This window comes from Ambystoma mexicanum, unplaced genomic scaffold, assembly GCF_040938575.1.
Source record: "Ambystoma mexicanum isolate Mex_15411 unplaced genomic scaffold, UKY_AmexF1_1 Mex_scaf70, whole genome shotgun sequence".
NCBI classification, from domain to species: Eukaryota; Metazoa; Chordata; class Amphibia; order Caudata; family Ambystomatidae; genus Ambystoma; species Ambystoma mexicanum.
In genome coordinates, this window is record NW_027182489.1 from 1,072,527 (window position 1) to 1,090,893 (window position 18,367).

At 53.7% G+C, this 18,367-nt stretch overlaps 1 protein-coding gene across 4 annotated transcripts in view; it reads right to left on the reverse strand.

The window, feature by feature from the left end:
* LOC138562831 (E3 ubiquitin-protein ligase TRIM39-like) overlaps positions 1-18,367 on the reverse strand; it is a 232,784-nt gene that overhangs the window by 82,886 nt on the left and 131,531 nt on the right. Inside the window, exon 5 of one of the 4 annotated variants that reach the window (XM_069642804.1) lies at positions 6,793-7,266. The exons of the other annotated variants lie outside the window; for them this stretch is intronic. Within the exon in view, the coding sequence (XP_069498905.1) occupies positions 7,194-7,266 (73 nt within the window). The 3' untranslated portion in view covers positions 6,793-7,193. Of the gene's footprint in view, positions 1-6,792; positions 7,267-18,367 lie in introns of those variants that run through there. 4 annotated transcript variants of the gene reach the window in all.

Below are 18,367 nucleotides of genomic sequence, written 5' to 3' on the forward strand. Positions count from 1 at the left end.
AGCCAGGAATCTCCCTGTAAAAGGCAAAAAGGTTGAATTGATAGAAAAGTTGTTAGAATACCAAAGTCTGAGGAGTGGGTCTGAAACCCCCACACCTGCAGCAAATGTTGAAAAAATGTTGATGAGGATGATGATATGTCAGAGCCCAGCTCTAATATTGTGGATGAGTTAGATGAGGCAGAGGAGTCTCAGAATGTAGGCCCTGTCTTACCTCTACCTGCTCACAGGCCTCATCCTTTGGCCACAGGGACCCCATCAGGTCCAAACATATGTCCTGAATTTGTTTCACTTGAAAAGATGAGACTTGAGTTAGAATTTAAAAGAATCCAAGCCCAAACTGAAACAAAGCATCAAAAGCTTAGACTCAGATGAATGGAGTTGAATCATGCCCTTGAAATGAAAAAGTTGTCTCTTGAAACTGGTTCTCTCCCAGAATCCTCTAGGTCTTCCAGTCCTAAGAGGCCTCGCATGCCCAAAGATGCAGTAAGTATGTATGAGGGTAAGCTTGATATTTTGGATTGGTTGGCTGCTTTTGAATATAACCATGGGATTCAAGACATTACAGGGAATCAGTTGATTCCTTGGCTTTTTTCTAGGCTACCCCCTGTTGCAACTGATGTTGTGATGGAGTTGGGGGATATAGACAGAACGGAGTATGAAACTGTGAAGCTAGCCTTGATAGCTAGGTTTGGGAAGACTCCCTTCTCAGTACCTTAAGAGGTTTAGGACCCTCAAAAAGCATGATGGAACCCCTTGGGCTACCTGGGTGTGTGAATGTTTGAAACACTTAGATGGTTGGGTTAAGGGTTACAGAGTGAACACTTATGAAGGTATGAGAAATCTGTTTATGTTGGAAACCATTTTTGATGCCTGCTCTCCTGAGCTCAGACAGCACTTGGCTGACTCTAAGGAATTAGATCCAGAAAAGTTAGCTGGAGCAGCTGACTCATGGGTAGCCAACAGGGCCACTCATAAGGATTCTGAGGCAACTCCCAAAAAGGATGGGGGGAAGCAGCACAAAGGTGAGAACACAGATAAATCTAATTCTATCCAACCAGAAGAGGCCCCCAAACATAACCAGGGTAAGCCACATGGGAAACCAAATAGGGCTAGTGAATCCTCTGGTGCCCAACCAGAGGGAGGCCAGCAGAAGCCCCCATTCCAGAGATCATTTGGTAAATGCTATGTCTGTGGGCCAAGTGACCATGTCAAAGGAGATCCCAAATGCAAGGGTAAACCTGCAGGGATCAGCACTGTCTCCTTAGCATTCTCCCCAGAACAAGAAGTCCAAATGGCTAGTTCCCACTTTCAATTATTTGCTGAAGCACCCTTGGGTCTTCAGGCAACTGTATCCTTAGAGTCCATGGGTCTGGGTAAGAAACAGAATATGGATGTGTACAACTCCATTCCAGAAAACTCTAGAGTGTATTATATGGACGGTGTTCTTGGCAATGGCCAGGATACTCCTGCCAGGAGAGACAATGGGGCCAGCAGAACAGTAGTGGATGAAAGCTTTTACAAGCCTGAGGATCTTGCTAAGGCACCCAAAGGTCCCACTACATTTTCTGGAGGCCCTGTCCAGTTGGTTCCAATTCTTCCAGCTCTCATTCAGTGTAATAACATGACAGTGAGGATCCTTGTCAGTGTCCAGCATGAGGTGCCTAGGAGAGTCCTGTTTGGGAATGATTTAAAAACTCTAGGAGTAGTATCCAGTACCCTCAGGCCTCCCAGTGAGAAGAAACATAACCAAACCAAATTGGCTAGAGAGGCAACCTTAAGAGACCACTCTGAGCCTGTGGGAACCTCTACAGAAATCCCGACTGCAAGCCCTGGTGTTAGTAATTTGACCTCTAACCCAGGAACATCTGAGGCTAGTATAGTAGGGAATGGGAGCCCCAGTCAAGCTCTGTCATTGCCCATCCAATTGTACAGTCTTTGACTCCCCCTGCTTCTGAGGAAGAGGTGGATAGACAAATTGGACCCCTCTCTAGGCCTGTGAGAACTGGTAATTCTCAATGCTGGTGGAGAACCAGGAACAATAGGTCTTAGGCTAAACTCCTTAAGAATATTGGAACTTCTACTGAAGAATCCAATGTAAATCCTAGTGTTAGGAGGGAAACTTCTAAAATAGGTAAGGTCAGATCTCAGAGGAAGTGACAGCCTGTACTGTGCTTGACCACAACCCCTCCAAGCAAGATACCTGAGACCCAACCTGCTCTTGTGAGAGAGGTAGTGATGAACCATGGAACCCCTCTAGATGTAAGGAATTCCTTTCTAAGGACCTCTTGAAAAAGCCTATTGTAGGTTTAGAGGTTGTTACAACTTCTGAGGGACTGTTAGATCATTAAAAAGAGAGATGTACCACAACAGGTTTGTAGGTCATATAGTTTACAAATGAAAACCACTGATAAAAAGTTTCATAGCAAGGGTTACAAAAGGTTACTGGTGTACTCAGAGGCCATTTAACCGACTTGCATCCTGGTGGGGATTAGATCCTCCTGTCTCTTAATCTATGGGGGGATGAGTGTTAGGGAGAATTCTCACACAAGTGCTAAATTCCCTCTACCTTAGAGCCCTCCAGCTCTTTTGCTATATTTTGGGGCTTTGAACGTTTCATTTTCAATGCGTTTTACTTTTGTGTTCTTTGGTTATGGAGTTTTTAAACAACTCCAGTGGCATCATCTTTTTCTGTGCCTCACACAGCACCTTCAGTGCAGTGGCACAGGGGTGTCTTTCAGACTCCCCAATGTTTAAATACCTTCTCTGGGACTGACTACTGTCTCCCAGACCATGTAAAGATAAATTGGCTTTACAAGTCTTCAAAGATTTACTGACCCAGCACACACTATCTTCATATAGAGTGCTGGAGGGGTTGCTTAGCATCCCCTGAGTCTAAACACTCATGTAACAGTCAAATGTTACCTTTTCCTACTTTTAATGGCTGGTGGCAGTGGTTTAGATCAACTACCATGATTTTTCGCGACCGCTAACAATGGTAGCTCAAAAACAAGGGTTTTTTAATATGGCGCCCAAGACCTATCTGTAAAAACAGACTCCGGCCAACTTTTTTCGCCATTTCTTTTAGGAAAAGTCCTTCTTGTGTTTAACTCTGCGCGCCAAACCCGGTTTGGTCCCTTTGTTTGTGCCCTTTGGTATGCTTCTGTGCTAAAGCCCTCCTCTGATGCCAGAGTGTCTGGGGTGGACAGGATGTGAGGGAGGTGCCCAAAACTCCCTGTACTTAGTCTCCTAGGAGACCCAAATACACTCTGTAGTGATTGGCCGGCTAACTGTTGGGTAGGGACAGCCACCCTGCTGAGTGAGTGACAGCTAGGCTGGAATGAATGGGAGAGAACTGAATAAAAGGCGCATCTTTGGGCTCGGAAGGCAGAGTCGACCACTGGACGAAGGAACCCGAAGAAGAGCTTGAAGATGACGCCTGCTGCAACTCCTGGACCGTTGGTTTGCCCGGTTAAGCCCTGCTGCAGTGCTGAAATGCCAAGTTCGCATCGACAGAGAAGCGCCTGCAAGGAAGACTTCTCCCTTTGATTTGGAGGGACCAATCAACTCTCAAGTAAGCCACATGGACACACATCTCGAAGCTGGTTGAATTTCCTCAGAGTTGCTGCAGGAAACCGTATAGCAAGGGAGAGGGACACCAGATTGTGTGCATTACTTTTAAGCTGGCCTAAAGCTTTTCTAATATCCTCCAGACTACCACAAAGTAGGACCGACCAGGCCCGACCCACCTCAGCTGAGTGCGGGACCCCAGAAGCGAAGAAAGCCCACCATGACAGCCAGGAACTGCGTTGTTACCAGTGCAGTAGGTGAAACGCGAAACAGCCACTGAAAGGGAAGTTGCTGGTTGCCAGCTTTGACCGTCCCAGTACATTGCAGGACTCCCCCGACGTCTTCCCTCTTGCCCCCACGACTGAGGCCCAGGAACAGCGAGATCTGCAGAACTGCCAAAAACAGAAGTCATCAGCTGCATCTTTTTCTTCATTCAAAGGTACTGTAAAACAAGCCTGAAAGTACTTACCCCTCACTGTAAAAGTGCATGAAACTTCTGCAAATCACAAGTCTAATCAGCTTGTGGCCCGACATTTGATTCTTCTTTTCTTCAAAGACTCCTAAGAACTTGTGTAAAGACTTTTCCATTTACCCACCAGAAGTGCTTTCTCCTATCCAAAACTTTAGCCCATTAACTTTGGCCTAGCCTATTGCATTGAATGACTCTTCTAGCGAACTACAAAAGTATTTGCGCTGCTTATGAATATTTGTGGTCTCTTGTGATATAAATAATCCTTTCCCTTTTATCCACTTCTAAGAGTATTCTGAATGCCAACAGTAAGCATTAATGTCCCCAGCACCCTTGTTACTAAATTCACCTGAGGGTGTAGGTTGTATCTGTGGGCCATCTCAAAAGGGTATTTTCTGAACCTAAACCTAAACCTTCCAGCCATCACCTCTTTGTTTTTGCTTTGTCACCCCAAGCGGGACGGGTATGCCCAGACGTGGGTCCCGTGCCTGCTGGGTTGTATACGAATTGTTTGTTTCACAATTGTTCGAATTACCTTTTCACAATTGACCGAATTGTGAAGGTCAACTGTAACATATATACGGGGGAAACCCCCCACAACCCCCTATATATATATATATATATATATATATATATATATATTCAGTGAAAAAAACTTTGTTAAAGGGACATTATGGTTAAGTTGCGCTACTAAAAACCCATGAAATTCAGTGAAAAAACTTAGTTAAAGGGACGTTATGGTTAAGTTGCGCTACTAAAGCCATCTGTGAGAAGTTGGTTTTAGCACGCCATGTTTGTATACTGTTTGCTTGATATTAAAAAAAGTTTGTTTAAGGGACGTTATGGTTCTAAGTACAGCCGAAAGACCCCTGAAAATCGCAAGTTATGGTAAGCTATGAAAAATAACTTGTGCCACCACTCTGTACAAGGGATTCTTATAATGCTGACCAAAAACTGTCAAGGATCAATGGGATAAATATCATGAGCTAATTAGTGCATTAAGCAATGCATTGATATAAATAGCATTCTATTATGAAGTTCTATCCAGTATAGTAAGCTACTCATGCAGAAACATAGGCAGTGTGTGCAGTATACATGATGAAGGTGCAATATTCATAATCTTGCCATGTTGAATAGTGAAAAGATAACTGCTTTCTTATTAGGGTTTTGCGTACTGTGAAGGTACCGTAATTAGCAGCAAGGTCCCTTTGCGGGTCCAATCCTTTACGGCTGGTAAAACCAGCCGTTAAGGTGGGAACCCGCAAAGGACCTTGTAATCAGGCGCTAAGGGATTACCGGTACCCTTACTGGTACCGGTAATCCCTTAGCGCCAGGGTCGTAATGAGGCCCCTTGACTGTTACTGAGCAAAACCATGTGGCCTGGATATGTCAGTAAAGGAAAAAAAGGGGGAGTCAGACATGTGATGTCATCAGTGATGTCATCAATGACATTTGTGATGTCATCTTTGATGTCCTGGGTGTTAGTGTTAGCAGTGCACGGTGGCGCGAGTTATGGTTGCTTATCTTACCATAACTGCCGAATTTCAGGGGTTTTTCGGTTTTACTTTGAACCATAACGTCCCTTTAACTAAGTTTTTTCACTGAATTTCACAGGTTTTTAGTAGCGCAACTTAACCATAACGTCCCTTTAACAAAGTTATTTCACTGACTTTCATAGGTTTTTAGTAGCACAATTTAACCATAATATCCCTGACTTATATACATGTAACATAGAACATACTAACCCCCTCGTAGTGATTTTCATGTCCGCGGACTACCGCCATGTCCGCGGACATATCGAAAATCTGAGCGTGGTGAATGTAAATTTAAATAGTGTGCCCCATTTCCCCATTGAAGTTGGCTCTGAAAAGAGACGTTTTTTTTTGTTTTTTTTGTTTTATTTACAGATGCTTGACAGACACCTGTTATTTTGTATTTTTTTTCTTGTTTTTTTTCTTACTTTACTCCTAAAATCTTCACATAACCTTCTCCAAAGCAACCCTTACATTCCAAAATAGAAAGGCATTTCCCGTAAAAGATAAAGAGATGCCATCTTCTTTAAAATTAACAGCATTACTGGCATCAATATTCTCATTATTACAGAAGAACATACCAGCTCTAAGCATGAAGGCACACATGCCTCGGTTGATGACACACCTAGCAATGTTTTGCTGAGGACAAAAAAACTGAACTATTGTCCCATATTGCCCTAGGTAGTAATCCGGAAAAAAAAAACTTTCGCATTTGGAAGGATCTTCATTACGGCTTGAACCAAGCGTTCCAAATCAGCCAACAAAGCCCAAATGGAAAGAACCATAGTGCAAAACTACCACATGCGGACTGTTCATCGTGGCCATATCCTCACAAACTTGTACAATTCCCTGTACATTGCAATCAGGCACAGTGCTCCACACCACCTCCACTCCTTTCACATCAAAGTTCTTTGTGTCCGTGGACGGCATCCACTTTACTCTCTGTGCCATTCCCTCATTGCATACAGCTAAGCAATCACACAATACGAATAACGTCTTCAGAACACCCCCATTTTGTGAATTTTCGAACATCTCAGGACAATTATCATTTCATTATTCAACATATTAACATTACAAATATTATACTTTCATCTTGTACTCTGCACACAATGCTATGTTTCTCCATTAGTAGCTCAGTATACTAGATAGAATCCCATAATACAATGCTATTTATATCAATGCATCGTTCAAAGCACTAATAACGGTATGATATTTATTGCAATATCCTTGACACTTTTTTCGCAACATTATAATAAAAATCCCTAGTACACAAATTCCATGAAAAGTACATACACATGTGATGTCATCAGTGATTTCATCAATGACATTTGCGATGTCATCTTTGATGTCCTGGGTGTTAGTCTTAGCAGTGCACGGTGGTGGCACAAGTTATTTTTCATAGCTTACCATAACTTGCGATTTTCGGCTGTACTTAGAACCATAACGTCCCTTAAACAAACTTTTTTTAATATCAAGCAAACAGTATACAAACATGGCGTGCTAAAACCAACTTCTCACAGATGGCTTTACACAGAATGTTGCAAAGTAAGAATTTATGCTCGTTCACAGTGAAGGTCAGCTGCTTCCATTTTTTTCTCGGGCACCGGAGAGGCTCACGAAGCGGACTATAAGATTGTATTGTGTTTTGACCTTGACAGACAGAGATTGTGATGAAAGACTTTTCTTGAAGGAGTGTTGCTAAAACATAAGAGAAGATAAGGATGAAATTTCTGAAACGAAACCACTTTTATATATGATATCACTATGTGAAAGATCGTTCGCACACGCAGAGTCGTATTTTGGGACTGCACTACTTGTAGACAATGGAAATTGCAATTGTACTGTAAGTAACCCTTTAGATTATTTTATACCAAATATAATTACAATAGCGTAGCATTAAAGACCGCTCAAGTTGAACTTGTTCGTTCAAAGTGGCATAATGTTTTCTACCGCGCACTATCACTGCCGAATTAATCCCCTGTCGTTTAGAGGGCACTGAAAAAGGCAGACGACACAGGGTGGGTTAATAGAAATAATTTAACCGGTCTATAGGCGGTCAAGTGCTCTACTCGCTGTGCCACTTCACTGTAGCCTGTCAAGTGGCACAGCGAGTACAACGCTCGCTTTGACATCCGTGCACAGCTTGCTAACGCAAGTTCGAATCCCGACAAGGCCAAACTCAGCCTTTCATCCTTCCATGGTCGATAAATGAGCACCACACACCGTGGGTAATAATAAGCACCGCTTAGATACCTCACGGTTCTTAGCGCTATATGAATGGGAAAATATTATTATTTTATTATTAACATACTCCGTTGCACTATCTTCGATAGCAAATAGTTTCACGCCCTAATAAATAAAATGATGATTTTTAATGAAGATCGTCTGGTGAGACTAATTTATGTTTTTTAAAACAGGTATGTGGCCCCATTTTGCCTATGTCACGATTTACAGACTCCAGCGGATGGGGTCTTCAACTGCCAGGTGCAGGTCCAAATATGCAACTTCATGACCCTCACCATTTTATGGGACTATAGCCAAGGAACAATATGCCCTTACGCAGTACTAGCGGCTACAAACAACATACCAACCAATAGGGTGGTCTAATGGCTCGTTGTTGGAGCAACCTTCTGATTATCAGAGCAACCATTTACTGCTTTTATCATAAACCAACAGCCTATCTACCGCAAAAGAACAACGCGTGGCTCAAAATAAACTTTTGCTGATTGACAGCAGAGACAATAGCAAATCGCTGAATATTCACTAAACTTTTCATGTGAAATAAATGTACTTTACCAAATGTAGAATCCTGCTGTTTACTTTTAAACCACAGTTTCATATTCCGAATTGTGGCGCACTGAGTTGTAAGCTGATCTAACACCCTCTGTACTGCAAAGGAACATCGCGTGCCTCAACATGAACTTTTGCGGATCGACAACAAAGACAAATGCAAATTGCTGAATATTCTCGAAACATTTGATGTCAAATAAATGTACTTTACAAAATTTACAATCTTGCTGTTTGCTTTTAAATCACTGTTTCATATTCCGAATTGTGGCGCGCTGTGTTGTGACATAATATGTGTTGTCTTCCGGGTTCTGTGTAAAGTCACTTAGGACTGCAGAGGACTGGGCGCGTTTGATGACGCACCCGGTAACGTCACGGAGAGAGGCGGGGAATATGAATGCTTTGATAATATCAGGCTTAGGGGCGGGAGATATGATTTAGTGTCGCAAAAGCAAGTCAGCCAGGTAAATAGCGCCAGTCATAGGATTATCACATAATGTCGGCGCACACCAGCCGGATTTATCGTTTCTTTAGTGGACAAAAAGTCGGTTGATGCACATAGGAAATTGTACTATTAGCGGACAAAAGGTGTGGTCTTAAAACACTTTCACCCTGACAACGAACAATACAAACAACGTTCTCAGAACACCCAACCATTTCGGGACACCGCGAGTGTTCTTAGAACACATTCAACTAGACAGATTACAATACTGACAGCGTCCTGAGGACACCCCCAGTTTGTGTATTTACGAACAATTACGTACACCGTGAGTGTTGATAGCTCATTTTTACCTTCCTTGCGAACAAAAATGACACATACTCCGTCCTCTAAACACCCCACCATTTAGTTTATTTACAAAATGTCAGAACAGCCGTGTTCTCCGCGGACAAATCGAACACAACAAAAATGTCTAGCACATAAAAAAACAAAACATTGAACCTATCTCATACACCCCCACCCTCCCCAAACACTCTTACACACCAACACACGGCACTAAATACAATTTTTTATCCACGTTTCATCTCGCTGTACGCGGTGGACGGCGAATGCAAGATGGCGGGCTCCACAGAAAATATGACGCGCTCCACGACCCTCGCCGTCCAATCAGCGAACACGTCGCATGTCCGCGGACATGACGCAAGGCCATGGGCCAATCGGGGTGCTGTCCGCAGAGCGAACAGGGAAGTCCGTCCGCGAAGCGAACACAGATATCACTAATTTTTTTGCCTTACGTTTTGGTCATTTTATCAAAAACTACTGGACGGATTTACACCAAATTTGCAAAAGCACGCTTTCGGGACCAAGCCCCCGCTCCTGCCGCAAATTTGGTGTAAATCCGTCCAGCGGTTTGGCCTGTGGCCGTGCGCAAAGTTTTTTCCCATTATGTCTATAGGAAAAAACACAAGTTTTGGGACCCCCCCTATAAATTTTCCCCCCCTGGACGAATCCTCACCAAACTTTGCAAGAGTGGGCCATATACTTTTTTTGCAAAGTTTGGTGAGGATTCGTCCAGAGGGAGCGAAGTTATAAGCCACCCAAAAAATGCTCTTCCTATGGAAACACTAACTTAACCATAACTACATGTAATATATTACAAAACCGTATATATATATATATATATATATATATATATATATATATATATATATATATATATATATATATTACATGGCCACGGTAGTGGCCATGTAGTTATGGTTAAGTTGCTGTTTCCATAGGAAGAGCACTTTTTGGGTGGCTTATAACTTCGCTCACCCTGGACAGATCCTCACTAAACTTTGCAAAAAAAGTAGTTGGGTCACTCTGAATTTTTCTGCAAAGTTTGGTGAGGATTCGTCCAGGGGGGGCAAAGTTATAGGGGGCGTCCCAAAACTTTGGGAAAAAACTTTACTCACGCCTACAGCCCAAACCGCTGGACGGATTTACACCAAATTAGCGGCAGGAGCGGCGGCTTGGTCCCGAAAGCGTGCTTTGCTTTATTTGGTGTAAATCCGTCCAGTAGTTTTTAAAAAAATGACAAAAATGTAAGTGAAAAAAATTAGTGATATCTGTGTTCGCTTCGCGGACACACTTCCCTGTTCGCTCAGCGGACAGGACGGTGATTGGGCCAGCAGCTTGCGTGATGTCCGCGGACATCTGACGTGCTCTCTCATTGGATGCGTGGAAGCGTGCAGTGTGTCTGGCTTCAGAAACGCCCGCCATCTTTGTTCCTCGCATGAGAGGCTTTGTATCCCGTCTGCACAGTAAGTCCCCCACCCCCGCTTATGCCCGTGTCTGTCTCCTGTTCCTCCCACCTCTTGCCCCGTGTGTCTTTCTCCCTTACGCCCACCCCCTGCTCATGTCCGTGTTGTCTCTCCCCACCCGCCGCCCGCTCATGTCCGTGTTGTCTCTCCCCACCCGCCGCCCGCTCATGTCCGTATGTCTCTCACCACCCGCCGCCCACCCCCCGCTCATGTCCGTGTGTCTCTCCCCCTCCCGCCCACCCCCCGCTCATGCCCCGTGTGTCTCTCCCCCTCCCGCCCACCCCCGCTCATGCCCCGTGTCTCTCCCCCCCGCCCACCCCCCGCTCATGCCTCGTGTGTCTGTCTCCCGCCCCCCACCCCCACTCCTGCCCCGTATGTCTGTCTCCCTCCCCGCCACCCCCGCTCTTGCCCCGTGTGTCTGTCTCCCTCCCCCCATCCCCGCTCTTGCCTCGTGTGTCTTTCCCCCTCCCACCCACCCCCGCTCTTGCCCCGTGTGTCTTTCCCCCTCCCGCCCACCCCCGCTCTTGCCCCGTGTGTCTTTCCCCCTCCCGCCCACCCCCGCTCTTGCCCCCTCACGCCCACCCCCGCTCTTGCCCCGTGTGTCTTTCCCCCTCCCGCCCACTCCCCGCTCTTGCCCCGTGTGTCTTTCCCCCTCCCGCCCACCCCCCGCTCTTGCCCCGTGTGTCTTTCCCCCTCTCGCCCACCAACCGCTCTTGCCCCGTGTGTCTTTTCCCCTCCCGCCCACCCCCTGCTCTTGCCCCGTGTGTCTTTCCCCCTCCCGCCCACCCCCCGCTCTTGCCCCGTGTGTCTTCCCCCCTCCCGCCCACCCCCCGCTCTTGCCCCGTGTCTCTTTCCCCCTCCCGCCCACCCCCGCTCATGCCCCGTGTCTGTCTCCTGTTGCCCCCCACCTCCCGCTCCTGCCCCGTGTCTCTCTGTTGTTCCCCCCACCCCCTGCTTATGCCCCGTGTCTCTCTCCTGTTGCCCCCCACCGCCCGCTCATGTCCCGTGTCTGTCTCCTGTTGCCCCCCAACCCCCGCTCATGCCCCGTGTCTGTCTACTGTTGCCCTCCACCCCCCGCTCCTGCCCCGTGTCTCTCTGTTGTTCCCCACAGCCCCCGCTCCTGCCCCGTGTCTGTCTTCTCTTGCCCCCCCACCCCCCGCTCCTGCCCCGTGTCTCTCTGTTGTTCCCCCCACCCCCTGCTCATGCCCCGTGTCTGTCTCCTGTACCCCCCACCGCCCGCTCATGCCCCGTGTCTGTCTCCTGTTGCCCCCCACCCCCGCTCATGCCCCGTGTCTGTCTCCTGTTGCCCCCCGCTCATGCCCCGTGTCTGTCTCCTGTTGCCCCCCACCCCCCGCTCATGCCCTGTGTCTGTCTCCTGTTGCCCCCCACCCCCTGCTCATGCACTGTGTCTGTCTCTGTTGTACCCCCCACCACCGCTCATGCCCCGTGTCTGTCTCCTGTTGCCCCCACCCCCCGCTCATGCCCCGTGTCTGTCTCCTGTATCCCCCCACCCCCGCTCATGCCCCGTGTCTGTCTCCTGTACCCCCCCACCTCCGCTCTTGCCCCGTGTGTCTGTCTCCCTCCCGCCCACCCCCCGCTCTTGCCCCGTGTGTCTTCCCCACTCCCGCCCACCCCCGCTCTTGCCCCGTGTGTCTTTCCCCCTCCAGCCCACCCCCGCTCTTGCCCCCTCACGCCCACCCCCGCTCTTGCCCTGTGTGTCTTTCCCCCTCCCGCCCACTCCCCGCTCTTGCCCCGTGTGTCTTTCCCCCTCCTGCCCACCCCCCCGCTCTTGCCCCGTGTGTCTTTCCCCCTCTCGCCCACCCCCCGCTCTTGCCCCGTGTGTCTTTCCACCTCCCGCCCACCCCCCGCTCTTGCCCCATGTGTCTTTCCCCCTCCCGCCCCCCCCCGCTCTTGCCCCGTGTGTCTTCCCCCCTCCCGCCCACCCCCCGCTCTTGCCCCATGTCTCTTTCCCCCTCCCGCCCACCCCCGCTCATGCCCCGTGTCTGTCTCCTGTTGCCCCCCACCTCCCGCTCCTGCCCCCGTGTCTCTCTGTTGTTCCCCCCACCCCCTGCTCATGCCCCGTGTCTCTCTCCTGTTGCCCCCCACCGCCCGCTCATGCCCCGTGTCTGTCTCCTGTTGCCCCCCACCCCCCGCTCATGCCCCGTGTCTGTCTACTGTTGCCCTCCACCCCCCGCTCCTGCCCCGTGTCTCTCTGTTGTTCCCCACACCCCCCGCTCCTGCCCCGTGTCTGTCTCCTGTTGCCCCCCCACCCCCCGCTCCTGCCCCGTGTCTCTCTGTTGTTCCCCCCACCCCCCGCTCATGCCCCGTGTCTGTCTCCTGTACCCCCCACCGCCCGCTCATGCCCCGTGTCTGTCTCCTGTTGCCCCCCACCCCCCGCTCATGCCCCGTGTCTGTCTCCTGTTGCCCCCCACCCCCCGCTCATGCCCCGTGTCTGTCTCCTGTTGCCCCCCACCACCCACTCATGCCCTGTGTCTGTCTCCTGTTGCCCCCCACCCCCTGCTCATGCCCCGTGTCTGTCTCTGTTGTTCCCCCCACCCCCGCTCATGCCCCGTGTCTGTCTCCTGTTGCCCCCACCCCCCGCTCATGCCCCGTGTTTGTCTCCTGTACCCCCCCACCCCCGCTCATGCCCCGTGTCTGTCTCCTGTACCCCCACACCTCCGCTCTTGCCCCGTGTGTCTGTCTCCCTCCCGCCCACCCCCGCTCTTGCCCCGTGTGTCTTCCCCACTCCCGGCCACCCCCCGCTCTTGCCTTGTGTCTCTTTCCCCCTCCCGCCCACCCCCGCTCATGCCCCGTGTCTGTCTCCTGTTGCCCCCCACCTCCCGCTCCTGCCCCGTGTCTCTCTGTTGTTCCCCCCACCCCCTGCTCATGCCCCGTGTCTCTCTCCTGTTGCCCCCCACCGCCCGATCATGCCCCGTGTCTGTCTCCTGTTGCCCTCCACCCCCCGATCATGCCCCGTGTCTGTCTCCTGTTGCCCTCAACCCCCCGCTCCTGCCCCGTGTCTCTCTGTTGTTCCCCCCACCCCCTGCTCCTGCCCCGTGTCTGTCTCCTGTTGCCCCCACCCCCCGCTCCTGCCCCGTGTCTCTCTGTTGTTCCCCCCACCCCCCGCTCATGCCCCGTGTCTGCCTCCTGTACCCCCCACCGCCCGCTCATGCCCCGTGTCTGTCTCCTGTTGCCCTCCACCCCCCGCTCCTGCCCCGTGTCTCTCTGTTGTTCCCCCCACCCCCGCTCATGCCCCGTGTCTCTCTCCTGTTGCCCCCCACCCCCGCTCATGCCCCGTGTCTGTCTCCTGTACCCCCCACCGCCCGCTCATGCCCCGTGTCTGTCTCCTGTTGCCCCCCACCCCCCTCTCATGCCCCGTGTCTGTCTCCTGTTCTCCCCACCCCCCGCTCATGCCCCGTGTCTGTCTCCTGTTGCCCTCACCCCCCGCTCATGCCCTGTGTCTGTCTCCTGTTGCCCCCCACCCCCCGCTCCTGCCCCGTGTCTCTCTCCTGTTGCCCTCCACCCCCCGCTCATCCCCCGTGTCTGTCTCTTTTGGTCCCCCCCACCCCCTGCTCATGCCCCGTGTCTCTCTCCTGTTGCCCCCACCCCCGCTCATGCCCCGTGTCTGTCTCCTGTACCCCCCACTCCCCCACTCATGCCCCATGTCTGTCTCCTGTTGCCCCCCCTGCTCATGCCCCGTGTCTGTCTTCTGTTTCCCCCACCCGCTCATGTCCCGTGTCTCTCTCCTGTTGCCCCCACCCCCCGCTCATGCCCCGTGTCTGTCTCCTGTACCCCCACACCCCCCCGCTCATGCCCCGTGTCTCTCTTCTTTTGCCCCCACCCACCTGCTCATGCCCCGTGTCTGTCTCCTGTACCCCCTCCCACCCCCCGCTCATGCCCCATGTCTCTCTCCTGTTGCCCCCCACTACCCCGCTCATGCCCCGTGTCTGTCTTCTGTACCCCCCACCCCCCGCTCATGCCCCGTGTCTGTCTCCTGTTCCCCCCACCCCCCGCTCATGCACCATGTCTGTCTCCTCTTGCTCCCACCCATGCCCCGTGTCAGTCTCCTGTACCCCCCCACTCCGCGCTCATGCCCGTGTCTCTCTCCTGTTGCCCCCCACACCCCCACTCATGCCCGTGTCTGTCTCCTGTTGCCCCCCACCCCTTTGCTCATGCCCGTGTCTGTCTCCTGTTCTCCCCACCCCCCGCTCATGCCCCGTGTCTGTCTCCTGTTCCTCACCCCCCCGCTCATGCCCCATGTCTGTCTCCTGTACCCCCCACTCCGCGCTCATGCCTGTGTCTGTCTCCTGTTGCCCCCCAAAGCCCCGCTCATGCCTCGTGTCTGTCTCCTGTTGTCCCCCACCCCCTCGCTCATGCCCCATGTCTGTCTCCTGTTCTCCCCACCCCCCGCTCATGCCCCGTGTCTGTCTCCTGTTCCTCCCACCCCCGCTCATGCTCTGTGTCTGTCTCCTGTTCCCCCCCACCCCCCGCTCATGCCCCGTGTCTGTCTCCTGTTGCCCCCCACCCCCCGCTCATGCCCCGTGTCTGTCTACTGTTGCCCCCCACACCCCGCTCATGCCCTGTGTCTGTCTCCTGTTGCCCCCCACCCCCCGCTCATGCCCTGTGTCTGTCTCCTGTTGCCCCCCACCCCCTGCTCATGCCCCGTGTCTGTCTCTGTTGTTCCCCCCACCCCCGCTCATGCCCCGTGTCTGTCTCCTGTTGCCCCCACCCCCCGCTCATGCCCCGTGTTTGTCTCCTGTACCCCCCCACCCCCCGCTCATGCCCCGTGTCTGTCTACTGTTGCCCTCCACCCCCCGCTCCTGCCCCGTGTCTCTCTGTTGTTCCCCACACCCCCCGCTCCTGCCCCGTGTCTGTCTCCTGTTGCCCCCCCACCCCCCGCTCCTGCCCCGTGTCTCTCTGTTGTTCCCCCCACCCCCCGCTCATGCCCCGTGTCTGTCTCCTGTACCCCCCACCGCCCGCTCATGCCCCGTGTCTGTCTCCTGTTGCCCCCCACCCCCCGCTCATGCCCCGTGTCTGTCTCCTGTTGCCCCCCACCCCCCGCTCATGCCCCGTGTCTGTCTCCTGTTGCCCCCCACCACCCACTCATGCCCTGTGTCTGTCTCCTGTTGCCCCCCACCCCCTGCTCATGCCCCGTGTCTGTCTCTGTTGTTCCGCCCACCCCCGCTCATGCCCCGTGTCTGTCTCCTGTTGCCCCCACCCCCCGCTCATGCCCCGTGTTTGTCTCCTGTACCCCCCACCCCCGCTCATGCCCCGTGTCTGTCTCCTGTACCCCCACACCTCCGCTCTTGCCCCGTGTGTCTGTCTCCCTCCCGCCCACCCCCGCTCTTGCCCCGTGTGTCTTCCCCACTCCCGGCCACCCCCCGCTCTTGCCTTGTGTCTCTTTCCCCCTCCCGCCCACCCCCGCTCATGCCCCGTGTCTGTCTCCTGTTGCCCCCCACCTCCCGCTCCTGCCCCGTGTCTCTCTGTTGTTCCCCCCACCCCCTGCTCATGCCCCGTGTCTCTCTCCTGTTGCCCCCCACCGCCCGATCATGCCCCGTGTCTGTCTCCTGTTGCCCTCCACCCCCCGATCATGCCCCGTGTCTGTCTCCTGTTGCCCTCAACCCCCCGCTCCTGCCCCGTGTCTCTCTGTTGTTCCCCCCACCCCCTGCTCCTGCCCCGTGTCTGTCTCCTGTTGCCCCCACCCCCCGCTCCTGCCCCGTGTCTCTCTGTTGTTCCCCCCACCCCCCGCTCATGCCCCGTGTCTGTCTCCTGTACCCCCCACCGCCCGCTCATGCCCCGTGTCTGTCTCCTGTTGCCCTCCACCCCCCGCTCCTGCCCCGTGTCTCTCTGTTGTTCCCCCCACCCCCGCTCATGCCCCGTGTCTCTCTCCTGTTGCCCCCCACCCCCGCTCATGCCCCGTGTCTGTCTCCTGTACCCCCCACCGCCCGCTCATGCCCCGTGTCTGTCTCCTGTTGCCCCCCACCCCCCTCTCATGCCCCGTGTCTGTCTCCTGTTCTCCCCACCCCCCGCTCATGCCCCGTGTCTGTCTCCTGTTGCCCTCACCCCCCGCTCATGCCCTGTGTCTGTCTCCTGTTGCCCCCCACCCCCCGCTCCTGCCCCGTGTCTCTCTCCTGTTGCCCTCCACCCCCCGCTCATCCCCCGTGTCTGTCTCTTTTGGTCCCCCCCACCCCCTGCTCATGCCCCGTGTCTCTCTCCTGTTGCCCCCACCCCCGCTCATGCCCCGTGTCTGTCTCCTGTACCCCCCACTCCCCCACTCATGCCCCATGTCTGTCTCCTGTTGCCCCCCCTGCTCATGCCCCGTGTCTGTCTTCTGTTTCCCCCACCCGCTCATGTCCCGTGTCTCTCTCCTGTTGCCCCCACCCCCCGCTCATGCCCCGTGTCTGTCTCCTGTACCCCACACCCCCCCGCTCATGCCCCGTGTCTCTCTTCTTTTGCCCCCACCCACCTGCTCATGCCCCGTGTCTGTCTCCTGTACCCCCTCCCACCCCCCGCTCATGCCCCATGTCTCTCTCCTGTTGCCCCCCACTACCCCGCTCATGTCCCGTGTCTGTCTTCTGTACCCCCCACCCCCCGCTCATGCCCCGTGTCTGTCTCCTGTTCCCCCCACCCCCCGCTCATGCACCATGTCTGTCTCCTCTTGCTCCCACCCATGCCCCGTGTCAGTCTCCTGTACCCCCCCACTCCGCGCTCATGCCCGTGTCTCTCTCCAGTTGCCCCCCACACCCCCACTCATGCCCGTGTCTGTCTCCTGTTGCCCCCCACCCCTTTGCTCATGCCCGTGTCTGTCTCCTGTTCTCCCCACCCCCCGCTCATGCCCCGTGTCTGTCTCCTGTTCCTCACCCCCCCGCTCATGCCCCATGTCTGTCTCCTGTACCCCCCACTCCGCGCTCATGCCTGTGTCTGTCTCCTGTTGCCCCCCAAAGCCCCGCTCATGCCTCGTGTCTGTCTCCTGTTGTCCCCCACCCCCTCGCTCATGCCCCATGTCTGTCTCCTGTTCTCCCCACCCCCCGCTCATGCCCCGTGTCTGTCTCCTGTTCCTCCCACCCCCGCTCATGCTCTGTGTCTGTCTCCTGTTCCCCCCCACCCCCCGCTCATGCCCCGTGTCTGTCTCCTGTTGCCCCCCACCCCCCGCTCATGCCCCGTGTCTGTCTACTGTTGCCCCCCACACCCCGCTCATGCCCTGTGTCTGTCTCCTGTTGCCCCCCACCCCCCGCTCATGCCCTGTGTCTGTCTCCTGTTGCCCCCCACCCCCTGCTCATGCCCTGTGTCTGTCTCTGTTGTTCCCCCCACCCCCGCTCATGCCCCGTGTCTGTCTCCTGTTGCCCCCACCCCCCGCTCATGCCCCGTGTTTGTCTCCTGTACCCCCCCACCCCCCGCTCATGCCCCGTGTCTGTCTACTGTTGCCCTCCACCCCCCGCTCCTGCCCCGTGTCTCTCTGTTGTTCCCCACACCCCCCGCTCCTGCCCCGTGTCTGTCTCCTGTTGCCCCCCCACCCCCCGCTCCTGCCCCGTGTCTCTCTGTTGTTCCCCCCACCCCCCGCTCATGCCCCGTGTCTGTCTCCTGTACCCCCCACCGCCCGCTCATGCCCCGTGTCTGTCTCCTGTTGCCCCCCACCCCCCGCTCATGCCCCGTGTCTGTCTCCTGTTGCCCCCCACCCCCCGCTCATGCCCCGTGTCTGTCTCCTGTTGCCCCCCACCACCCACTCATGCCCTGTGTCTGTCTCCTGTTGCCCCCCACCCCCTGCTCA